Below are 25,665 nucleotides of genomic sequence, written 5' to 3' on the forward strand. Positions count from 1 at the left end.
GATCTGAGCCACGCAGAGGAGCATTAAATGCCTTCCAGGGCGGGGCTGGCTCCCAGTGACCTACCTGGCCAGCTGTGCCGGTTCTGCTGAGGGAGCAGCCAGGACTGGCCCAAAATAGCCCTCCTGCTCTGGGTTCTGGGAGAAGCCTCGGCTGGGCTGCCTGGTGGGGCAGCCCAAGAGCTCATCCTTTCCTTGGCCTGCAGTGCCCGTTCCCTTCCCCTCTGGGCTGCCCTCCTCTGGGCCCACCTGCCTCCCTTGCTCAGCCCAGGGACCGAAGCCAGCACCCCCCACAAAATGACCCGTTCCACACTCAGGTGGATCAGACAGCTTGGCCAGGCCAAGGTGGGAGAAGAATTAGGAGCAGGGATGAGAACCAGGAGCGGAACGGAGGGCTCTCTCTTGTGCTCAAATCTTGCTTGCTGGTTTCCTGTGGAGCATTTGATCGGCCACTGTGAGAAGAGAATGCTGGACTGGCCTTTGGCTTGATCTAGCAGGCTCCTGTTATTTCCTTAATGTACCCATATTTTTTTTAAAAAAAGATTTGGAATGTAGAATCATAGAACAGTAGAGTTCGAAGCGACCCATAGGATCCCTTCCAAGCTAGCAGTTCGAAAGCACGTCAAAGTGCACGTCAAAGTCCCTTCCCCTCTTTCCTTTTTCCTTTCTCCTCCTGTGATGGAACTCCTATTTGGGGACTTCCCTGGCTTTTTTCTGGCCCATGTAGGACCAGTCTGGATAGCTAGCTTTGGTGAAGACTTGACGTTTTCACCCCCCAAAAAACGTTTTTGATTTGAGTTTCCATTGAAATGAGGCTGAATTTTAATGTTTTAATGTTTTAATGCTGTATTTTAATCTTGTTTTTAAGTTGTATTTCAATCAATTTGTTTTATATTGGTTGTTAGCCGCCCTGAGCCCAGTCTTGGCTGGGGAGGGTGGGGTATAAATACAATTATTATTATTATTAGTAGTAGTAGTATTATTATTATTATTACAGTGGTACTTCGGGTTACATATGCTTCAGGTTACATTTGCTTCAGGTTACAGACTCTGCTAACCCAGAAATATTACCTTGGGTTAAGAACTTTGCTTCAGGGCGAGAACAGAAATCGTGCAGCAGCGGCACAGCAGCAGTGGGAGGCCCCATTAGCTAAAGTGGTACCTCAGGTTAAGAACAGTTTCAGGTTAAGAACGGACCTCTGGAACGAATTAAGTTCTTAACCCAAGGTACCACTGTATTATTATTATTATAAATAAGTACTGCTCTGGCGGGAAGGTAAATGGCGTTTCCATGCGCTGCTCTGGTTCACCAGAAGTGGCTTAGTCCTGCTGGCCACATGGCCTGGAAGCTGTCTGTGGACAAATGCCAGCTCCCTCGGCCTATAGAGCGAGATGAGTGCTGCAACCCCAGAGTCATCCACGACTGGATTTAACTGTCAGGGGTCCTTTAGAGTTGGAAGGGACCCATAGGGCCATCTAGTCCACCCCGGATGATGCTCAGACAGAGGGTCATGCACAGCAGGCCAGGAGCATCAACTGGCAAAGAGACCAAGGCATTGTGTGGGGCTTGAGGTTGGGGAGGGGGGCAGAAGTCTGGGAAGGGAGGCAAGGAGCATCTTCATGTATCTGAAGGGATTCCCCATGGTAGGGGGTGCAAGCTTGCTTTCTGCTGCTCCGGAGGACTCTGGAGCAAATTGGGTAGAGCAGGCAAGGTTGCAGGTTCGATCCCTGTTATAGTACAGCTGCATATTCCTGCCTTGCAGTGGGCTGGACTAGATGATGCGCAGGGTCCCTTCCAGCTCTATGACCTGACTCAAGAGTAGGAAGAACTTTCTGATGGGAAGAAGAGCCCTGGAGGTTTTGAAGCAGAGAGTGGGTGGCCATCTTCCAAGGAGGATTTACCTGAGATTCCTGCATTGCAGGGGGCTGGACTGGACGACCCCAAGGGGTACCTTCCAACTCTCTATTTCTTTGAACAAGGAAGGAGGAGGCGGCAAATGGCAGCTGGGTCAGGGGGGGCCGAGAGAGTCAGGAAAGTGAAGCAAGCAGAAAGTCAGAGGTGAAAAGGGAAGTGGCGAATTTTGTGATAGATTTCAGTAAAAAGAGAAGCCGTGTGGAGAGGTGAGTTGGCTGGTAAGAAAAGCCTCATTTTGCCTGGACAGCCAGGAATTCACTGGGGAAGGTGAAACCTTTCTCGCTCTTTGTCTGGGAAATTCCCCCTCAGCCCAGCGAAGTTGTGCAAGAAGCTGCGACATGAAGGAATGCCATCCTTCTCTAAGCCATACCTGATGAATGGCCTGAATTATGTTGAAATCCAGGGGGAGAACGAGCAAAGGGAGCCGTTGAGAGGTGAGGAAATCCAAAGGCTGGAGTGGACTCCTAACCTCTTGGTGACATTTAAGCACCTGGCCTGAACACCAGGTCTGGGTCAGGGTCCTCCAGGCAAGAGGGAGCGGCTGTGTCCTGTTTAGGCTCAGCTGGGCAACCAGTCTGACTTCTCCTTTCCCCCTCCCTCCCAAGTGCTTTCTTGTGAATAAGTGTTGAACAGCTATAATTTGGAAAGGTGACGTGTTGTCACAGCAGGCGAGGAATGAAGCCTTTTAGCCTGAAGAAGAGAAGACTGGGAGGTGATATAATAATGGCCTTCGTCAAGTATCACACAGAACACAGAGCAAGCTTGTTTTCTGCTGCTCCAGAGGGTAGGACTCAAATCAATGGGTTCAAGTCGCAGGGGATTTCATAGATGACCTTTGTCGGTCCCTTTCAGCTCCACGGGCCTATGATTCTGAGATGTATGTGTCTGGCCTGCTCTCACCCCTGCCTGCCCAGATGTCCAACGCTGGGAATTGTGGGCTGAAGAAGCAGAGCAGATGTGTGCATGGCACTAAGAGCAGCTTGCACATAAGAGGTCTGCAAAAGAAAACGTCCATCTCTCCATTTGAAGTTCCTTCCCTTTCCAAATTAATGCTGCATAATGGAACAAGGGGGACGCGGGTGGCGCTGTGGGTTAAACCACAGAGCCTAGGACTTGCCAATCAGAAGGCCGGCGGTTCGAATCCCTGCAGCGGGGTGAGCGGCCATTGCTTGGTCCCTGCTCCTGCCCACCTAGCAGTTCGAAAGCACGTCAAAGTGCAAGTAGATCAATAGGTACCGCTCCGGCGGGAAGGTAAACTGTGTTTCCGTGCGCTGCTCTGGTTCACCAGAAGCGGCTTAGTCATGCTGGACACATGACCCAGAAGCTGTACGCCGGCTCCCTCGGCCAGTAAAGCGAGATGAGTGCCGCAACCCCAGAGTTGGCCGCAACTGGACCTAATGGTCAGGGGTCCCTTTACCTTTACCTTTTTAATGGAACAAGGTGTCCCTTCAGAATGGCCTTAAGTGAGCTGATGTCTCTGAGTGCCACAATCCGACATGGCAACCCGTCCAGCCTGAATCAGTGAAACTGGAGTATTTGGTTTCCTAATGACCTCATAGCATTATTTCCATCAAGGCAACTTGTTGCCTCACCCCAGCCAGGACCCACAATGCCTGTCACAGTTTCCTAGCAAAGGGGTTTTGGGAGGCTCAGACCTGATGTTTGCATCCCACTGACTCAACCTTTTCGTGCTGTTGTTGTAGCTGTCACGGCATGTGACTCAGGAACGCTCCCCCCCCCCCCCGCGCGCTTTCTATGGGACACTTTCCCTATGATAGGAATCCCTTTGCTATCACTTCCTCTTGCTGGCGACACCTGGATCCCAGCAAAGCCAGTTGTGCAATCTCTCCCCCTTGCCCCCCCAAGCAGCCCCCCCTTGGGATTGCTCAATTTCAGGGAACTGCTCCTCTTGCCACACACTGACTCAGCCACTGACTCAACATTCCTGGTGCGAGGAAGTGGAAGGAGATAATTGCTCCCTGTGCCCCGTGGCACTTTTGCCCTTCCCAGACAAACAACCAAGGGAGGGGGCAGGCTGGCACATTCAGCCCCCACTCCTCTCTGCTTGGGTGAGTCATGCATTTGGCAAGCAGGAACCTTCTATTTTTATTTTGCAAAGTTTGTTGACAATTTTGGGAACCATTTCCAAGCGTGCGGTGTTGTCTTCCAAGACAAATACACCTACAGATGTTGAGTCTTCTATGCAGCCATCCACACAGCATCAAAACAAATGTGGGCATGGGTCCAAGAAGTGGGCTCACACCCACAGGGTATGCTTCAATCTCAAGTGTTAAGCTAATTTCTCTGCTGTGACTGAGATAGATGGGGGAGCACAGTTCGGTTGTTAAAAAATGACATAATCATATGGTGTCAAACTCATCTTTCTTTGTCACTCCTCTTATCACCCTCCCACAGTGTGTTAAGCATTCCATAAGTGCTATATTCCACACATACTGGGTCCAGGTTTTGGGGGAGGGGAGGGTTTGGTAGAGACATCACCTTGCCAACAAATGTCTGTATTTAAAGTTAAAGCTATGGTTTTCCCAGTAGTGATGTATAGAAGTGAGAACTGGACCATAAAGAAGGCTGATCGCCGAAGAATGGATGGTTTTGAATTCTGGTGCTGGAGGAGACTCTTGAGAGTCCCATGGACTGCAAGAAGATCAAACGTATCCATTCTTAAGGAAATCAGCCCTGAGTGCTCATTGGAAGGACAGATCCTGAAGCTGTGGCTCCAAGACTTTGGCCACCTCATGAGAAGAGAAGACTCCCTGGAAAAGACCCTGATGTTGGGAAAGATGGAGGGCACAAGGAGAAGGGGACGACAGAGGACGAGATGGTTGGACAGAGTTCTTGAAGCGACCAGTATGAGTTTGACCAAACTGCAGGAGGCAGTGGAAGACAGGAGTGCCTGGCGTGCTCTGGTCCAGGGGGTCACGAAGAGTTGGACACGACTAAGCGACTAAACAACAACAACAAGGGTTTGGTAACACCCCCACCCCATTGGAATCAACTATTTGTCTCGCTGCTATCATAAGAAAGGTTGATGAAGATGTCGACCCAGTGTGCAGTGACTGTGAAAAAGGCAATTCCGGTTTCCGGCTGATGTCACGATTGATGGCAATAGCTCTCCATTGCCCTCTGGGGCAGTGGGGAGGCTCAGGTGGGAGAAAGCCAGGATTTAAGAGGTAAAATTCCTGGCAATGCTCCCCAGTGGGTTCTGGGGAGTTCACTGCATCCCGCTGTGCCGCTTAAGCCCGTGTCTTCCAACTTGAAAGGCAGAGCGGGTGCGACCTGGGAGTGTGTCCCTGTCATGGACGAACCTCCATCTCCAGCATGATTTGTGATCAGTTCCTCATTAATTTGGAATATTGGCATTAATCATGAGGTGCTCCTGAAACTTTAAATTGTTTTTAATTTTTATCTGTGTTGTTTTAAACGAGACCACCTTGGCTGTGAGCCCTGGAAGACCTGACCCTGCCTGGCTGGCCCTATCTCATCTGGCCTGAGAGAGTGGAGTGCGGACTGACTCCAGCTACAAAAACTGAGGCTGTTTAACAGATTCTTGGGCTGGAGTATTGTTTATGGGGGATTGAGAGTGCTGTCACTGTTATTGATATTATTGTTGCATCCTTAGTCTTAGATCTTATGATTTACGTGTTTTTCCCCCCCATTTGGTTGTGTACGTTTTGATGTGTTTTATTTATTGTTTTTGACTTCTGCTATGTTTGTAATTATGTAAATCTTGTTGTAAGCCGCCTTCAGCATTGTTTCAACTATGGAAAGACGGCATACAAATAAAACGATGATGATGAAGTGACGTATGATAATGGGCAGCAGACAGTCAGCTGCTGAAAGGACTGGGTTTGGTGCTTTGAAGAAATTTGAATGATTGTTCTGAAGCTTGAAAAGCCTTACAACAGCCGGGAAGGAACAATGGGGGTGGAGACGCTCCTTCAGGTATACAGGACCAAGGCCATTTAGGGCTTTAAAGGTCAGCACCAACATCTTGAATTGTGCTCAGAAACGTACTTGGAGCCAATGAAGGTCTTTCAGGACCAGTGTTATGTGGTCTCGGCGGCCGCTCCCAGTCACCAGTCTAGCTGCTGCATTCTGGATTAATTGCAGTTTCCGGGTCACCTTCAAAGGTAGCCCCACATAGAGCGCATTGCAGTAGTCCAAGCAGGAGATAACCAGAACATGCACCACTCTGGCGAGACAGTCTTCAGGCAGGGAGGGTCTCAGCCTGAGTACCAGATGGAGCTGGTAAACAGCTGCCCTGGACACAGAATTGAACTGCACCTCCATGGACAGCTGTGAGTCCAAAATGACTCCCCAGGCTGCGCCCCTGGTCCTTCAGGGGCACAGTTACCCCATTCAAGACCAGGGAGTCCTCCACACCCACCCGCCTCCTGTCTCCCCAAAACAGCACTTCTGTCTTGTCAGGATTCAACCTCAATCTGTTAGCCGCCAAAAGAGGAGGGATGCTTTTGATTTAATAGTGAATTTAACAATCTTTCATTATGCCCTCCCCCCTCGACTGAAGTTGAATGGACTTTATTTATTCTTTGGACTGGACCAGGAGTGAGAGGGAGCAATGCAGAGTCAGAAGATGAAAGGCTGCGAATTAAATCTGGCAAGAGGTTGCATTTGTGGAAAGGCTTTGTTTTTAGCTGTGTGCTGAGGAAGAACCCCAGAGTGGCATTTTAATGGAGGATTTTGGACATGTTATCTGGGAGTTATTTATAGCCGCAGCCTGTATGCCAGGAATGGAATGTGACTTGACCTTGTAAACACGGCAGTGAACAGAACAAAGGAAGATAGCAATTACCTCTCCCAACACACCAGACAACGTCTCTGAAGGACTACACAGGTGAAATGGATTTCATATTTATGAGAAATAACAGAGGTGCTGTTTGTAAAGAAAGAATAATGGTCAGCTGCGAGAATGGACTAATATCAAGAGAAGGATAAAGTGACTATTTAAGAAGAGATGAAGTGATGGACATATGTTTGCAACAGGAGCGGGAAACCTGGTTTTTACCAATAAATTGTATTAAATTAGAGTAATTTGGTCTGATCTGTAATAATTTGGAAAACCAATAAAAATAATACAAAAAAGAAAAAGTCAATTCCATGCCAGGGGGCCACTGAAAACAAGAAGAAGAGTTTGGATTTGATATCCCGCTTTATCACTACCCGAAGGAGTCTCAAAGCGGCTCACAATCTCCTTTCCCTTCCTCCCCCAGAACAAGCACTCTGTGAGGTGAGTGGGGCTGAGAGACTTCACAGAAGTGTGACTGGCCCAAGGTCACCCAGCAGCTGCAGGTGGAGGAGTGGAGACGCGAACCTGGTTCCCCAGATTACGAGACTACCGATCTTAACCACTACACCACACAAAGCTGCCAATATCATAATGCCAATTATACAAATCTATGGTGCGACCGCATTTGGAGTGCTGTGTACAGTTCTGGTTGCCTCACCTCAAACAGGATACTGTAGGACTGGAAAAGGTTCAGAAAAAGGGCACCAAAATGATCAGTGGGGGTGGGGGGTGGGGAGTGACTCTCCAATGATAGGGTTGCCATACGTCCGAGCGAAAATTGCTTAAATGTCTGGGGAAATCTGGATGTATGGCAGCCCACGTTGGAAGTGTAGATTTTGGCAAATTTCATAAGAATTTCCTTAGCCCCTCCCTTTTTCTTGAGATTTTGCAAAAAAAAAAAAAAGTTTTCCAACTTTGGCCAAACAACAACAACAAGAAGAAGCTCTAGATTTTCACTTTTTGAAATATAACAACCCTACCCTATGAAGAGTGGTTGCAGCGTTTGGGGACTTTTTAGTCTAGAGAAAAGGTGAGGGAGAAAAGGCAACACGATAGAAGATAAGACTATGCCTGGAATGGAGAAAGTGGATAAAGAAAAGTTTCCCTTCTTCTCTCACAACAATGTTGGAAGATTCACAACAGATAAAAGAAAGTCCTTCTCCAAGCAGCTCACACAGTTAACCTATGGAACTCCCTCCCACAAGAGGGAGTGAGGGCCACCAGCCTAGATGGCTTTAAAAGAGGATGGGACAAATTCATGGAGGAGGAGAGGACAATTGATGGCTCCTAGCCAGAATGGCTCTGCTCTGCCTCCACATTTGGAGGTAGCAAGACTTCCACACAGTGCCAGATTTACTTATAAGCTCAACAAGCTCTAGCTTAGGGCCCCACTCTCTTGGGGGCCCCAAAAAAAATTAAAGGAAAAAACGCCTGGATGTACATTTCTAAAATATAAAATAAAAAACAAATAAAATGAAACCTACACACAGTAACCGTGTTTTGTGTTGTGTAGGCTCCTATGATGTAAGTCATGGGCCCCGCCTGCTCCCTAAAATATCACTGGTTTGCTCCTTTCTATATATAGGGTATTGGGATGCGGGTGGCGCTGTGGGTTAAACCACAGAGCCTAGGACTTGCTGATCAGAAGGTCGGCGGTTCGAATCCCCGTGAGGGGTGAGCTCCCATTGCTCGGTCCCTGCTCCTGCCAACCTAGCAGTTCAAAAGCACGTCAAAAGTGCAAGTAGATAAATAGGTACTGCTCTGGCAGGAAGGTAAACGGCGTTTCCGTGAGCTGCTCTGGTTCGCCAGAAGCGGCTTAGTCATGCTGGCCACATGACCCGGAAGCTGTATGCTGGCTCCCTCGGCCTGTAAAGCGAGATGAGCACCTCCACCCCAGAGTCGTCCATGAGTGGACCTAATGGTCAGGGGTCTCTTTACCTTTACCTTTACCTTCTGAATGGACTGGTTGCATGGCGACATGTGCAAATGGCCTGAGATACCTATGAGATCCATAAATTACCATTTAGCATATATTCAACACCAAAAACAGCAACAATTTGTTGTTGACAAAGGATAACTGGACATATAAAGGGCCCCATTACCTTCAGGAGCTGAGGGCCTCATCAGACCTAAATTTGGCCCTCCTTCCACATACCCATTGCTGGAAACTGGGGGAAGCAAGAATCCTGCTTGCTGGTTTCCCACAGGTTTCCTGCTGTGAGAAGGGGGCGCCGGATTAGGTGAGCCCCTGGCCTGATCTAGCAGGCTCTTCTTATGTTAAGGAAGATCATCTCCTTATGCTCAGCACTTGGATTGATATTGTTTTGAAATGCTTTTCCAGAAGAGCATGAGGTGCTGCCCAACCCAGTCCCCTGCCTGAGGGGATGATGATTGTTCCACTAGGAAGGCAGAAGTTCCTCTGTCTGCTTCAGGTGAGGCCTACTTGCCAAGTCTGCGTCTCCTTCTCCTTGTTCCTCATTGCTGCAGGGTGACTGGGGCACCTGCAGGCGCTCAGGTGCTGCTCCCGCCAGACTCTTCCCTTGGACCAGGCCCTGATGAGGACAAGCGCTTGGATGCTTTCTGCAGAATGAGGCATCTAATGCATCTCAATTACACCTGAGACATCCCTGGGACAGGATGTTTGTCTGCAGAGCAAATGACACACTTAGTGTGTGAACCACGGGTGTAGAGCTCAGAAACAGGGTTGGAGAGGGAAGATCTTGTTTAGATCCTCCTCTTTCTCCTGCTGCACCAGAAACGAATTTAGGGCACACCTGTCCCTTGGCTTGTTGTGGGTTGTGATCCCTTCTAGCGCCTCCTTTATCTGTGTGATGTTCTTCTTCAGCTGCTTCGCTTCCCTCAATCCAAAGATTCCCTATACTTTGAAAAACCAAAGAGGAGAGCTGTGTCCATTGCACGGTGGATCCCTGGATTTAATAGAATCACAAAAACCTCCCAATATCTGAAGGGCTGTTACACAGAAGATGCAGCAAGCTTGTTTCCAGATGCTCCAGAGGTGAGGACCCAGACCAAGAAAGCAGCGTATTTTTCGCTCTATAAGACGCACCAGACCACAAGACACACCTAGTTTTTGGAGGAGGAAAACAAGGAAAAATAATATTCTGAATCTCAGAAGCCAGAACAGCAAGAGGGATCGCTGCGCAGTGAAAGCAGCAATCCCTCTTGCTGTTCTGGGCTTCTGGGATAGCTGCGCAGCCTGCATTCGCTCCATAAGACGCACACCTTACTTTTTAGGAGGGAAAAAGTGAGTCTTATAGAGCAAAAAATACGGAAAATGACCTCTCCTCTTATTCCTCGACTGCTAAGCTTACTCAGAAGTCTTGGGTGAGGTAGTTTTTCAAAAAAAGAAAAAAAAGAAAGGGAAAAAAAAGAAAACGAACCTCTAGGTGTTCACTGTCAACCAGATCACCACTATCTATCTGCTTGTTGATGCTCTCAGAGAACTCCAATATGTTCGTAAGACATGATTTGTCTTTGCAGAAGCCATGCTGGCTCTGCTTCAGCAAGGCTTGTCCTTCTGTACGCTTGGTTATCTTGTCTTTAAGAACACTTTCCACTTTCAAGAACAGTTGTTCAGCTTGCCAGCCTATAATTCCCAGAATGCCCTCTGGATCCCATTTTTTAAAAATTGTTGTTACAGTGGCTACTTTCTTGTCCTTTTTGTTCTGCTATTCCTGTGCTACTGGCGGCGATTGTGGCCCAGTTAGGAGGCCGTGATGAGCAGCAGCCCTCATGGAAGAAACATCTGGAAAGTATGAAAAGATGTTGCTAAACTTCCCCTCTGGGTCTGCATGCCTGTGTCACCTACATACTTCAGGTTCTTTCCTGCTTGCACTCACAAGAGGGGACAATTTGCTATGACAGAACAAGGAAGGGGGAGATCAGATATGCTTGTCCAGGTCACCAGATCACTGCAAGCTCTGCTGGAGCCAAAGGTCAGGATCACACTTCAAAACGACCTTGACAGATTAGAGAACTGGGCAAAAACAAACAAGATGAATTTTAACAGGGAGAAATGTAAAGTATTGCACTTGGGCAAAAAAAAATGAGAGGCACAAATACAAGATGGGTGACACCTGGCTTGAGAGCAGTACATGTGGAAAGGATCTAGGAGTCTTGGTTGACCACAAACTTGACATGAGCCAACAGTGTGACGCGGCAGCTAAAAAAGCCAATGCAATTCTGGGCTGCATCAATAGGAGTATAGCATTCTAGATCAAGGGAAGTAATAGTGCCACTGTATTCTGCTCTGGTCAGACCTCACCTGGAGTACTGTGTCCAGTTCTGGGCACCACAGTTCAAGAAGGACACTGACAAACTGGAACGTGTCCAGAGGAGGGCAACCAATATGGTCAAAGGCCTGGAAACGATGCCTTATGAGGAACGGCTAAGGGAGCTGGGCATGTTTAGCCTGGAGAAGAGGAGGTTAAGGGGTGATATGATAGCCATGTTCAAATATATAAAAGGATGTCACCTAGAGGAGGGAGAAAGGTTGTTTTTCTGCTGCTCCAGAGAAGCGGACACGGAGCAATGGATCCAAACTACAAGAAAGAAGATTCCACCTAAACATTAGGAAGAACTTCCTGACAGTAAGAGCTGTTTGACAGTGGAATTTGCTGCCAAGGAGTGTGGTGGAGTCTCCTACTTTGGAGGTCTTTAAGCAGAGGCTTGACAACCATATGTCAGGAGTGCTCTGATGGTGTTTCCTGCTTGGCAGGGGGTTGGACTCGATGGCCCTTGTGGTCTCTTCCAACTCTATGATTCTATGATTCTATGATTAGAATATGGAGAAGTTAGAAGGTGTGCAGAGGAGGGCGACCAAGAAGACCTTGAAACTTAGCCTTGTGAAGAACAATGGTTGGAGTTGGTATGTTTATCCTGGAGAAGAGAACACTAAGAGGTGACATGATGATAGCCATCTTCAAATATCTGACGGAGCAAACTTGTTTTCTGCTGCACAGGAGGAACCTGAACAGCAGATTCAAAAGACAACAAAGGAGAGTGGAGGTTTTTCAACAGAGGTTGCATGACCACCTGTCAGGCCTTGTTTTGCTGCAATTCCTGGGATTCCGTGATGAGGGATCCCAGCATGTCCAACACTCCAGGAGTTCCTGATGGTGCCTCAGAGACTCAGGTTCCTCCTGCCTGACTACTTACCTGTGTGTCCAGGCATCCCAGCCTGGCTTACCGTAGAGGGGAAGCAAGATGACTTGCAGTTTCTGCTCACAGATCCTCCCTGGCTGGCACGGTTGCTCTTGCACAAGAGAAAGGGGCTGGCAGACGGTTAGTCTTTCCCACTGCCCCTCCCTTGCTTGGGACGGAGACATCTCCAGGATGACTTGACTCAGCGCTGGGCACTCTCACTTTGCACCACGATGGCCTCAGGAGGTGGCGTCGCCCTTCTTCTGGGGCTGCTGGTTCTTGCAGCTGACCTGCCACGTATCGTATCGCAAGGTAAGACCTGTGAGCTGCCAGGTGGGCGGTTGGGAAGAGAGGTCCCTCTGGCCTCCTGGTCCAAGACCACCAAACCCAGCTCCCTCCCATCTCTGTTTGGCTTGCTACCTGACCATTCCTTGTCCTCCCAGTGGGGCATGAATTCGAAATGCTAGGCTTCCCCAATGCCCTCCATCTAGGGCTTCACTGGCTGGTTTATTTAGGCCTACCGGGGTGGCTTTTTAAGTCAGACTCACAACTCTTGCTTTCCTTCACACACACATGGAACTAAACTATCCATCCACCACTCAAAACACAGTCATTTCTTCTTCTTCTTCTTCTTCTTCTTCTTCTTCTTCTTCTTCTTCTTCTTCTTCTTCTTCTAAAAATATGGAAACATCTAGCCACTAGAAATCACTATATCATTTAAAGATTTGTCTGATTTTCAAAAAGAGAGGAAGATACATTTGAAGGCTAGTTCCTTTTTTCTTTTTCTCTTTTTTTAATGTAACGGTAATTTATTTGAACAGTTTGCAGAGAACACACATACATATATATCTCACACTATACATATGCAAACTGTCTCATCTAACTTTGCCTTGTGTTGAACACAGCAAAGCACTATGATTAAGAAAAAGCAAGTGGTTTGAAAAAAATAAATATGTGGTTTTAACAGAAATTATAATATCTGGTCAAAAACAATTCTGCTGTTCTGTTTTTTATTTTGTTTTGTTTTGTTTTTATTAAAGATTTCTTGGTTTACAAAAGTATGTGCAATGCCTCTTTTTTTCAAGTTACATTTTCTACAGACCAGTCTCATTTGTTAGACATTAGTGTCACATTAGGAAGGAGGGGGGGATGGTGAGTGGGACTGGGGTTGGGTGGTGATGTTTCTTTCGCCTTTTGATGGCTAGTTTCTGTGGGGCAGGTGGCTGGCAGGGATCATCTCCTGACTTCATGCCTTTCTTTGGAGCTTCCTGGCAGCTGATCGCCATTGGAAGCAGGAGGCTGGGCTAAGTGGACCCACCTGGATCTCAAACTGCAAGGTTGCTCTTGCGAGACCCTCTCTGATCCTTTCTTGGAGCTCCCAACCAACTCCATGGATCATCAGGAAACCCCTGATGTTTTGCCAACCGAAGATAAGCTATGAACCCCCCCCCCAATCCCCCAGGAACCTTTGCATCAAAGGTTCAGAGAAGGGCAACCAAAATGATCGAGGGGATGGAGAGATTCTTTATGGGGAAAGAATACAGCATTTAGGACTTCTTCGATTAGAGAAAAGGCCAAGAGGCAGCATGGTGCAAATTTATAAAATTATGCATGGCATGGAGAACGAGGTTAGAGAAAAGTTTTTCTCCCAAGCATCATAGAAGAGTTGGAAGGGACCCTGGAAGTAATCTAGTCAAACCTTCTGAAATTCAGGAATTTCAATTAAAGCTTCCGGGACAGATGGCCATCCAGCCTCTGCTTAAAAACCTACAACTTGTGGACAGTTGGAAGATTGAGGACAGATAAAAGAAAGCCCGTCTTCCACAGTTAAACTTTGGAACTCCCTGCCACAGGAGGCAGGCACGGCCACTAACCTAGATGGCTGCTGAAACAAAATTAAAAAGTTCCTTCCAGTAGCATCTTAGAGACCAACGACCGTATTTTTCGCTCCATAAGATGCACCTAGTTTTTAGAGGAGGAAAACACACAAAAATAATATTCTGAACTAAACAGTGGATGTATCATTTTTGTGGTTCATGCTGTGGCCACAGACATGATATGTGATTTGACGGTGAATTTGGGGTGACCCAATGCAAAAATCCTGAGGATCCATGTGGATCCGTGCTTTGTAACCATGTTTTTGCGCCATTGCGGCCCCACACAACAGTGGGTGTGTGGTTTTTTGTGTGCAGGCTGTAGCCATGGACATGCTATGTGATCTGATGGTGAATTTGGGGTGACCCAGTGCAAAAATCCTGAGGATCCATGTGCTTTTACCTCCCCCCTCCCAAACAGCCTCCTTTATCGTTAGCGTCCCTTATCTCCCTCCAATTGCTTGCCGATCAGCTGCTCAGCGGCTTCGTTTCAACACCCCCTTCCCTCTTTCTAAAAAAAAAAAGGCACAATCTGCTTTTTGCCCCTGGACAATTTGGCTCCAGGGACCATGCATTCGCTCCATAAGACACATAGACACTTCCCCTTACTTTTTAGGGGGGAAAGTGTGTCTTATGGAACGAAAAATACAGTTATTGGTATGAGCTTTCTTTTCTTTTTTTAATGATATTTATTAAGGTTTCAAAGAAAAGAATTACATGAATTAAAAAAGAAGAAAAAGAAAGACAAAAGAAAAAATAAAAGAAAAAAATACAAATACAAAAAAGAGATAAAAAACACTTAAAAACATACATCAGTCTTTCCATACCTTACATTCATTTCCTTGTTTCCCTGACCTCCTCACGCCTCCCTTTTTTGTATTCCAATTCAGTTAGTTAATTCAGCAATTTCTTTCCCTCTTTGTTTTTATCTTAGTCCTTTAACATAATATATTATAACTTTGGATTCTCACCTGTTAACAATCCATTTTTACATACACCTTTATAACATTGCTGCTTAAACCACTTAACTTCATTCTGACATCATTCTAACATTCATTAATTTTGCAATATTTCTGTAAATAGTCTTTAAATGTCTTCCAGTCTATTGGTATGAGCTTTCGTGTGCATGCACGCTTCTTCAGATGGCTGTGTTCTGTCTCCAGGACCGGAGGCAGCAACATTTCTGAACGCCAGTTGCTGGAAACCACAGGAGGGGAGAGGGCTGTTTTGCTGGAATTCTGCTTGTGAGCTTCCCTTTGGGGCAGCTGGTCGGCTATGCCTTCCTTTCAACGTCTTCCTTCTCCCCCAGTGGCTAAACTGGTCCCCACTTGTCTTTCTTTCCTTCCAGACCGACCTGGCTATTGCCTGGAACTCCCTGCCCAGTCTACTGACCCCTCTGGTGGGGGCTCCTGCAACCAGTGCAGTTCGGATGCCAACTGCCCACCAGGCAAGAAGTGCTGTGGTTCGCCCTGTGGCAACACCTGCCAGGCACCTCAGCCAGGTAAGAATGCCCTCCCTTCCAGGTTCTGTGCTTCTTTCATTTTTGGCCTGTTTACTACGCACATCTTTTTTTCCTTTTTCTTTTGGAAAAGCAGGGAGGGTTATTGCCACCTTGCGACCTGTCATTATCTCCTAGGAATGTTCGCGTCTCCAGACTCCCTCCAGGCAAGACTGTGGCCTGCAACTGGAAAAGCCAGATTGCGTAAAGGCAAGCGATGAAAATGTCCCGGAAGGCCTGCAAATGGGAGTCAAAATTGTCAGCATTTGATTAATTGCTCTCTGCTTTCAGGAATGAGCTTGCATGTGTCTGTCCGCTTCGGAGCTTTGAAACACATTTTAAGCTGTTTTAAATTTTCTGTTTTTAATTGCTGTAAGCTACCCTGGGACCTTAGGGGGGAGTGGCACCCCAGGCTTGTGCTGTGGGTGGGCAGCTGTGCAGAACGAGACTGTGTGGCAAGCAGTGTTGCTATTTGTGTGCCACAAATACCCCCCCCCAGCACTTCTCTTCCTCCTCTTCTTCCTCCTCCAGATCTTTGCAGACTTCCTCCTGCCACAGGTCCCTGCAAGGCTTTAATACGGAAACTGTACTACAACTGGGGGAAGAAGAGGTGTGAGGAATTCATTTATGGGGGCTGCCAGGGCAACCTGAACCGTTTCGACACCCTGGAGATGTGTCAGGAAGCCTGTGGGGGTCAAGGTAAGCACAGCTCCAGCTCTGGGCTTTGCGGGGACCTGTGGGAGAAAGTCCCCTTGAGAGGGGGTTCAGTAAAGAGGGTCAGACGCATCCCCAATTATAGAATCCTAGACTAGTAGAGCGGGAAGGGACCCTGGAGAATCATTTGGTGCGCCAGCAATGCAAGAATCCTTGATGGATGGCCATCCGGTTGCAGGGCAAATCTGCTGTCTCTCTAGTACTATTAATTACTCGTGAGTCGGGTTGAAGAAAGAGTCCAAAATTTATTTACTGCAGTAAATAGGTTCAGCATGGTCACTTCCACAAAGGCTGAACGTGTGTGTGTGTGTGTGTGTGTGTGTGTGTGTGTGTGTACCTTTTATAGGGTTTACAGACAAAGAATTAATATAAAATCCAACCAGAGCGCTGCAGACATTTGCAGAGGGTAGTTGGCAGAACACTCACTGGATACAACTTTCTAGATGTCCAGCCTGCAACTTGACGTGTGTCCAGCCCTTCTAGGGCCCCTCGCTTCTAACATTTTGAAGCCTACATAGATACAAGCATAAAGGTAAAGGTACCTCTGACTGTTAGGTCCAGTCATGACTGACTCTGGTGTTGTGGCGCTCATCTCGCTTTACTGGCCGAGGGACAGCTTCCGGGCCATGTGGCCAGCAGGACTAAGCCGCTTCTGGCAAACCAGAGCAGTGCACGGAAACGCTGTTTCCCTTCCCGCTGGAGCAGGACCTATTGATCTACTTGCACTTTGACGTGCTTTGGAACTGCTAGGTGCACAGGAGCTGGGACCGAACAACCGGTGCTCACCCTGTTGTGTGGATTTGAACTGCCAACCTTCCGATCGGTTTAACCCATAGCGCCACCCGCTTCCCTTAGATACAAACCTACATGCCAAAGAAAAGAGAATTGTAGTCTCAAGGAGCTGCCTCTCCTGATCTGCTTGTCTTCCTGTTTCAGGTGCGCCCTAGAGCAATGGAGGGAGCAGGTGAGGGTTTGCCCCGTGGGGAAGAAGATGGAGCAGCACCCATGGAGCCATCCTGCTGGGCTCCTTCCTCCCTCCTTCCTGACCCCCATTTTCCCACCCCTGGGGGGCTGACGGGCTCCTGGAGCATGCTGGGTAATACAAAACAATAAATTTATGCAATTGACTGGTTGGCTCACTGTCTCTTCCCTCCTATGGTATCCTGTTCTTCTCCCAAACCCTTCTTGGCCATCAGCTGTGCGAAGAAAGGATGTGATCCCAAATACCTTTACTAGGGAGTGGCTCCCATTGTACTCAGTGGGGCTTACTTTGGAGTAAACACGCTCAGCCCTGCCTTCTTGCCTGCCTCCTGTGCTGACGGGTGCGAGCTGAGGGGCTGGCTTTGGTGCCCATCCTGGGATAGAAAGATGGGGGGCACAGTTGGTTAGTCTGGGTGGGGAAGCAAATGCAACCCTCCCAAGCTCCCCAAAATTTCTTATTATTTTGTAAAATGTATACGCTGCTTGATTGTTAACAAACTTCAAAGCGGTTTTTGGAGGGGAAGGTAACAAAAATAATAATAAACTAAAAAGAGATTAAAACTCACATCAAGATTAAAACTCACATCTGGGTGAGCTTGCCTAAACAAAAATGCTCTTAGCAGGCACTGAAAGGAAGACCTTGAATGCAGGTAGGTGCCGCTATGCTAAAAGGTATTATGTGGCAGGTGTAACTGTGCCGGTTCTGCAGATGGAAGCGATTGAGTGGGCGCATCTCAGGTATGGCAACCTTGCAGATAAACTAGCCCTCAGGAGGAATCCACTCCAGAGGCCACACGCACTCTGCCATGGCTCCACCCCTTCCTCTGGCTGGGATTTGTCTGAGGATGCCCCTTGCTTGCCCAGATAGAGAGGTGGAGAGGGGGTGAACAGAGGAACTGTAGCGTTCCCAAAACAAGGAAGGATTGGACTCTGATTCGTAGAATACACACGAGGCTTGACCAGCAAGACTCTGGGAGGAGGTGCCAATAAATAATAATTCCTGTCCACCCTTTGGCCCAGGTCATTTTATTCACAAAAGAACTTTTTACACATGCATACGTAATTCAGAGTAAATAAAAGAGGAAGCAAGGAGGAATGCTTTTAGGAAACTCCGGAGGTCATAAACAGCAATAAACAGGAGAGGAAGGATAGGTAGTATTTACCACCTCCTTGTGAACGATTAACAAGCTACGTCAAAGTTACCTTCTAGCTTTATGACCCAGGATGCCTGATGAACAACTGGCCTGTGTATTTAGAATGCTGATACGTGACTGTCGGGTGTACAGAAAACAGAGATGCAGGGGCTTGTGGGATTCGATCAGAAATGATTGCCAATGAATTAAACCCAGTCAACACAATGCATTCATTGTGGACACAATGGCTTGCTCCATATTTCATAATTCCTCATAGCAATCCCACCTGACCCCCACACTCTGGATCTTTGCACCCCTACAAGGAACCACTTTTGCATGGCCGGAGACTGACCCACAGTGCAAAGATGCAGTGGCTCTGCCCACCTTTTGCCACTGACCTCGTCCGGCAATGGCATGTGTCTCCAGGAATATCGCCCAAGACTGCCTTGAGCAGAAATAAATCCCCTGTGGTGGGCCAAACCCTGCAGGATCACTGTGAGTGCTCTGTGATCCCCCCCCAATTCCCAGACTGGGTGGCCACAGCGCCTTCTTCCCTGCAGACCCTCTCGGGAGCTGAGAGCAGCAGAGGGGGCCCCTCTGCCCTCAGAGGCTGAGGGTGGTGGCCCCAGGAGAGAGGGCCTTCTCAGTGGTGGCCCCTGAGCTGTGGCACTCCTTCCCCACAGAGGGGCACCTGCCTCTGCCCCTGAGGTCCATGTCTTTGGCTGCACCAAGCCCAAAGCTCACCCCGTTAGGTGCTGTGCCATGCACCCTGCAGCTTTTGGAAATTTTGGTGGTCATATTATCCTGCCTACACAAAGGGGAAATAAAGGTCTCTTTTGCATCAAGATGAGATATGTAGGAGTCTGGCAGGACATTTTGCCTTCATTTCTCTCTCCCGACACATCATGATCTTGCTTTGATCTTTGGATAAAATAAAAATGCATGCAGGTTTCCAGCTACAGGTACCCACAAGCCCAACTGCTCTTCTGATAAAGACTTTGACGCTGCGGGAATCTTTAGGAGCTGCTCCAGGTCAGATCTCCAGCATGGCTGGGGAAAACCTCAATGTCAGTCACCTTCTGCCCTCCATATGTGCTGGACTGCAGCTCATAAGAGCACAAGAAGAGGTTGCAGGATCAGGCCAACAGCCCATCTAGTGCAGCATCCTGTTCTCTCATAGAGCCCAAACTGCATTCCAGTATACACCATTTTCCACTTGGTTTCAAACTGATTAATATTAAGCCTTTTGCTTCATTTGTTTAGCCGGTTATGCTTCCTGTTAACACAATGAACAATCCTTTCCCCATACCGTTTCAACGGAGGTACTGTATAAGACATACCAAATGTGGAGCGTTTGAATTAAATAGATTTGATTCCTCTTGTCTGCAAACTTCCCTCCAGGGAAACATGCCTGGAAGATATGTTCCCTTGCACTCACGCTGATAAGAACACCATTTCACCCGGAATCAGGTACTAGTCAGGTTCCATTTATTTGGAGAGGAGAAACACAAAGCGAATCCCCAGCAGGAGATGCTGCCTGGCGCAGAATCTTGCCCCTCTTCTCAGCTGCTTCTCAGCGGATGCTCAGAGGAATCTTGTCTTCTCCAGGATCCTCATTAGACTGTGGGGAGAAGAGGAAGCAAGCGTCAGCCTCATGGGACTCATCCTGACTAAAGGCTTTCCTTCTCTGGGTCAGAGTCAGGAGAGGATTTGGTGGAGGAGATCCTTGGCGATAAATTTATTTACTAATTTTCATTTCATAAAAAAAAACCCTTCAAAGCAGTTTAGGTTAGTAAGACAGAACTAAACCTCACAGAAGCCATGTTGGTTTGTCTACAGCAAGACTGATAATTTTAGTCTTCACCCTATGACCCCTGAGCCAAGCAGATAAGTAACTATGCAACCTTTAGAACAGTGTTTCCCAACCACTGTTCCGCGGCACACTAGTGTGCCGCGAGATGTTGCCTGGTGTGCCGCGGGAAAAATTAAAAAATTCGAAAGATTTTTTTTTTAAAGTCAAATTTTCGATTGGGGCGCCGTCACTAGATGACCCCTGGGGTTCCCTCCCTCCCTCCTGCTCTGCGCCTCCCTCCTCCTCCTCCGGGGAGGCCCTTCCTGGCTCTCGGCCAAGGCTTGGCGGCTGCCACTCACTCACTCGCTCGCCCACCCGTCCCTCCATCCTGCACCCGGCCTCTCCCCCTCCGTCCCCGGCGCGGGGGCTGCCGGGATCCGTAGTCCCCTCGCCCTTGGGCTCCGAGCCCGCGTGGGGTGCACAAACTACGTTTCCCAGCGTGGCCTGGCGGGCCGGGCGTTTTGTTTGAAGCGCTCTTCTCCCGGCCATGGAATGAGCGCAGCGGCGGCGGCCGGGCGGGCAGGGGCTCTTCCGCGCAGACCCCGCGCAGCCTGCCTGCGCCCCCGCGGAGATCGGGTGGCAGGATGGAGCCCGGGGATCCCCGCGGAGGCGGAGCGGCAGAGGCGGAGGCTGCCCCCCAGGTAGGGCTGCGTCGGGGGGGGGGGTTATTTTTGCAATGCTGCATCCGCGCCAGAGGGGACGCATCGGACCGCGGGGAGACCCCTTGGTGGGCGTGCAAGGCAATGCATGCGTGCAGGCGTTGCATGGAGTGCAGTGCAATGCAATGGCAACGCGGCGCCCTGCATGCATGCATGCAACTTCCACCGGCGCTCCGGACTTGGCAGGTGAGGGGGGTCCCCAGTGGGCGGCAGAGAGAGCCGGGAGGGTGAAGGGGAGCCGGGGGGGAGCAGCGCTGCTCCCCGAGCCGAGCCCGGGGGAAACTTCGGCGTCGTTGCGCCGGGTGTTGGAAGCGGAGGCTGGCGGGGGCCCCTCACCTGCAAAACCTGGTCGCCTCTCATATATTTCGTGCATTGCATTCATCGCCCGCTTTCTCCTCCAAGGAGCTCCCGGGGGCGCGCATGGTTCTCCCCGTGTTATCCTCGCAACAACAGCCCTGCGAGGTGGGTCAGGCGAGTGGCCCAAGGGAGCACCCAGGGATTGTCCTGGCCAGGTGGGGTGATTTGAACCCTGCTCTCTGCCCGGTCTTCGTCCTCATTTAGCCCCCACATGACTGTGCATGACTGAGGTTTTCCCCCCTCGTCTTGGCTATGGTGTGAGTCTGTGCTGTTAATTAATGGGGTTCTGCCTTCGGAGAAGATGAGCCAGCCCTCAAGGAGGTGATTATGTAATTTGCTAGCAATTCATGTCCCTCCCGGCGTGACGCTGCGCGCTGACGTCACGGGGCTGTAATGGTGGTGTGCCTCGAGATTTTTTTCATGAAACAAGTGTGCCTTTGCCCAAAAAAGGTTGGGAAACACTGCTTTAGAAGACATCAGAAGGCAGCCCTGTAAAGGGATTTTACATTTTTTAATATACAGTATTGGCCTGAATATAAGCCTCCCTCTCCCCGCAAAAAAATCTGACTGCGAAAAGTTAAAGCGCGGCTTCAATTCGCAACCTTACAAAATTTGGCTTTTATGATATCGCTGCTGAAACAGACATACAGTAAAACGGAACGGGTGTGAGAGCCTGCAGAATTTTAAGGGAGCAGCTTATATTTGGGTATTGTCTTTCTCTCTCCCCCCCCCCCCATGAATTTTAAAGGCGTGGCTTATATTTGGGTGCGGCTTATATTTGGGCCAATACGGTATGTTGGAAGCCACCTGGGGCAACCCTGTCAGGTGGGCGGGGCATTCTTCTTCTTCTTCTTCTTCTTCTTCTTCTTCTTCTTCTTCTTGAATAGGACATCCCTATTTTCACTGGAGAAATGTTGGAGAGTATGCATATAGTTATTTTATACACACACACACACACACACACACACACACATTTATTGATTTTTTTAACATATCCACCAGTCATACAACATAACTTCCCTTCTTATACCATGTTTTAGACTTCTGTCAACACCTCTGATGATTTTCCATGCTTTATCACTTATTCTGCATTTCTTAATTTCTCTATTACTCTTAATTATCATTAACTAATAGTTCATCTCATAGTCTTTCTTGCAATATTTCCAATAGTCCACCTTACAAAACTTCTGGCAAACCTACTAGTGTGATCTGTTCATCACAATTGCTTTTCAAATAGTTCATATATTTACTCCAGTCTTCTAAGAATCTCTGGATATATGCATATAGGTTGGAACAGCATGAAAATCAGAAAAGCCCTGGAGACTTCCCTCCAACTTCCCTCAGATGAAAACAGGGACATTTCTCACTCCCCCACCAATGGACGCTTCTCGGCCCCCCATTTTGTCCTCCCCCCACAGAGCATTTCCTATCAGAAGGGCGAGTCCCACCACCACTTCACCAAGGGGACACAGCACACACGCCCTCCGCCGCCCAGGGTTCGAATCCCCACCCAGCCAGGAAGCTCCCTAGGTGGCCTTGGGGGCCAGTCACTACCTCTCAGCATAACCTACCTCGCAGGGTTGTGGTGCGGATTAAATGAGGAGGAGAGCCACATGGGCCACCTTGAGCTCCATGGAAGAAAAGGTGGGCTATAAATTCCTGGGGTTGGACTGGATGGCCCTTGGGTTACCTTCCAGCTCCACGATTCTGTGAAATGTGATGACCAAACAGCCCAATAACTAAACCTCTGGGATTAAACATTTTAAAATGGGCTTCTGTAGCTGAGCAACCCTCTCTGCGGGATGGGGGCTTCTCCGAGGGGCTTACCGTATTTGCTGCAGGCAGCTTCACACAATTTCCGACTCTCAAAGTTGTTCTCGTTCCCTTGGCAGCCCCCCCAGGTGAAGGGCAGGCATTCCTTTCTCTCATAGCTGAAGTACCAGCGCTCTTGCAGGATAAAGCAGAGTCCTTCGTCCGGAGGGATGATGCAGATACCTGGGGGGGGGGGGGCAGAGGAATGGGGGCGCTGAGAAGACTGGAAAGCAGAGAGTTCAAAGAGAGACAGAGACCACCTGGGTCAGGAATAGGCAACCTCGGCCCTTCAGATGTTTTGGGACTACAACTCCCATGATCCCTAGCTAAAGGACAAGAGGTCAGGGATGATGGGAATTGTAGTCCCAAAACGTCTGGAGGGCCAAGGTTGCCTATGCCTGACCTAGGTGATAAAGGCTCTGGAAAGGGCTCAATGAGTTGGATCTGCTTAGCCTGGAGAACAGGAGATGGAGAGGTGAACCTAGAACCATCTAGGTTCTAGTATCCAGGGAGGATGGCGCAAGCTTGCTTTCTGCTGCTCCAGAGGAGAAGACCCAAAGCAATGGATTCAAACTCCAAGAAAAGAAATTCACACCCAACCTTAGGAAGAACTTTGTGTTGCTGAGAGGTTAATAATAATAATAATAATAATAATAATAATAATAATAATAATTTATTATTTATACCCCACCCTTCTGGCTGGGTTTCCCCAGATACTCTGGGCGGCTTCCAACAGAGATTAAAAACACATTAAAGCACCAGTCATTAAAAACTTTCCTAAACAATGCTGCCTTCAGATGTCTTCTAAAAGTCAGACAGTTCTTTATTTCCTTCACATCTGGTGGGAGGGCATTCCACAGGGCGGGTGCCACCACCGAGAAGGCCCTCTGCCTGGTCCCCTGTAACCTCACTTCTCACAGTGAGGGAACCTCCAGAAGGCCCTCAGCGCTGGACCTTGGTGTCCGGTCAGAACAATGGGGGTGGAGACGCTCCTTCAGGTCTACTGGGCCAAGACTGCTTAGTGGACTCCCTCCAAAGGTGATGGCTTTTAAGCAGAGGTTGGATGGCCACCTGCCACAAATTCTTTAGCTTCAAGTCATGCATGGCAGGGGGTTGGACTAGATGACCCCAACAGGTCCCTTCCAAATTGACAGTTCTAGGAGGAAGGAAAGGGGCGGAGGCAAGAGGCAGCAGGTTCAGAGAGAGAGAGCCAGGAAAGTGATGCAAGCGGAAACTCAGCAGTGAAAGGGGAAGTCGCAGATCATTTAGTGGATTTCATCAAGAAAGGGGAAAGTGTGGTTGGATGAGAGATGGTGGAGCAATGGGATGGCAGAAGGTGGTTGGGGAGAGGACGAAACAGCCAAGATGACCTATAGTGGCTAAAGTTTGGGACTCTGTCCTGTAAGGTGTCGCTGAATAAAAGCGTGTCTCTCCTTCAATGGGTACTTTAAAGCAGAGGTTGGATGGTCATCTGTCAAGGATGCTTGAGCTGAGATTCCTGCATTGCAGGGGGTTGGACTAGATGACCCCAATAGGTCCCGTCCAACTCTACATTTCTATGATTTAGGCAGAGAATCAAAGAACAATCCCCACTGGACCACAAGGGTTTCAAGCCCTGTACTCACCAAGGTCTGCAGACACCATAGGCAGCTTGGCCCAGAGGGCAACGAATGCTGGAAGAAGGAAGAAGATGTCCTTGGACCTCATCGTGGTGCTTGGAGAAGGCTCTGAATCCCCAGGACTACTGATCCAGGCTCTGACCCAAGTTGCTTTGCAACAGACCTGCCCCCGTGCGTTCTGTTTGAGGGAAATCAACCACCCACACAGATGAAACCATTACTTGCAAACCAAGTTTTTGCCATTGAAGAAGACCCTTGGGTGTCCCTGCCAATGTCAGAAGTCTGCAAGGCTTCTTCCACAACAATTTTTACCTGCAGGTACACAGGCCAGCTTGGCCCAGAGAAGAATGAGGAGCTCAAATCTCCTTGTGCTCTTTGGAGATAAGTTGGATGCCCCAAAGATGAGCTGGGCTGAAGTCAATCCTTGCCCCCTCTTCTCTTCCAGCTACAGCTGATGATGCCCAGACCAGCTCTGAAGCTGGGAGGCAAGACTTGGGCTGGAAAAGAGTCATCTGATGATGAGCTTGGTTGGTTGAGGACATATAACACCGAGGAAACCTTAATTTGAGCTCCAGGGATCAAGGAGTCCGAGAGAGAACACCAAGTGTACAAGGACATCCCACCAGGCGGCATGTTAATTGGAGGACCAACAGCTCCAGGGTTTGAAGCAGGTGGGAGATGAAAAGGTCCCACCTACATAAGGAACAGGGTCCATTTATCACCAATCAACAGGTTACAAGAGTTCAAACTGACCAAAAACAAGCCTTGCGTTGTTCTTCTTATGAAATGGCTAAAGAAATGGCCAGTTACTTCTCATCTAAAATGACGAAAGAGGACGGAAGGGGTCTAGCTAGCCATTAAAAATACAGATGCATGAAAAGAATGAGGAAACGGGGCTCAGGAAACAAGCTGTTAGGGCAGGAAACCCTTTCAAGAAATCACCAGTTAAGGAGCCTGTTCACCACGTTTGCATGGGCTGTGTGCATGGAGTAAGAAGCAATGGCGCAATGAAGATACAGAACTTTCTCTCATCTATCTATATTTATCTATCATCTGTCTGTCTGTCTGTCTGTCTGTCTGTCTGTCTGTCTGTCTGTCTGTCTCTATCTATCTATCTATCTATCTATCTATCTATCTATCTATCTATATCTATCATCTATCATCTATCTATATCTATCTATCTATCTATCTATCTATCTATCTATCTATCATCTATCTATCTATCTATCTATCTATCTATCTATCTATCTATCTATCATCTATCAT

The 25,665-nt window shown here is 48.5% G+C and overlaps 2 protein-coding genes across 2 annotated transcripts; one reads left to right on the forward strand and one right to left on the reverse strand.

Annotated features, from left to right (window-relative positions):
• The first annotated feature begins 12,050 nt into the window (after positions 1 to 12,050).
• On the forward strand, positions 12,051 to 17,113 carry LOC310709306 (kunitz-type serine protease inhibitor mulgin-3-like). Its single transcript, XM_083508692.1, has 4 exons — positions 12,051 to 12,212; positions 15,123 to 15,275; positions 15,804 to 15,971; positions 16,923 to 17,113. The coding sequence occupies exons 1-4, from the start codon at positions 12,134 to 12,136 to the stop codon at positions 16,931 to 16,933; spliced, it is 411 nt and encodes a 136-aa protein (XP_083364818.1). The 5' UTR covers positions 12,051 to 12,133; the 3' UTR covers positions 16,934 to 17,113.
• A 2,458-nt stretch (positions 17,114 to 19,571) lies between these two features.
• Positions 19,572 to 24,750, reverse strand: LOC310708899 (eppin-like). The gene is made up of 4 exons (XM_083507823.1): positions 24,712 to 24,750; positions 24,406 to 24,577; positions 22,796 to 22,963; positions 19,572 to 19,721 (listed from the first exon to the last, which is right to left on the reverse strand). The coding sequence occupies exons 2-4, from the start codon at positions 24,485 to 24,487 to the stop codon at positions 19,717 to 19,719; spliced, it is 255 nt and encodes an 84-aa protein (XP_083363949.1). The 5' UTR covers positions 24,488 to 24,577; positions 24,712 to 24,750; the 3' UTR covers positions 19,572 to 19,716.
• Between the last annotated feature and the right edge of the window lie 915 nt (positions 24,751 to 25,665).

Source organism: Podarcis liolepis (assembly GCF_965112155.1).
Source record: "Podarcis liolepis genome assembly, chromosome: 6".
NCBI lineage: Eukaryota > Metazoa > Chordata > Lepidosauria > Squamata > Lacertidae > Podarcis > Podarcis liolepis.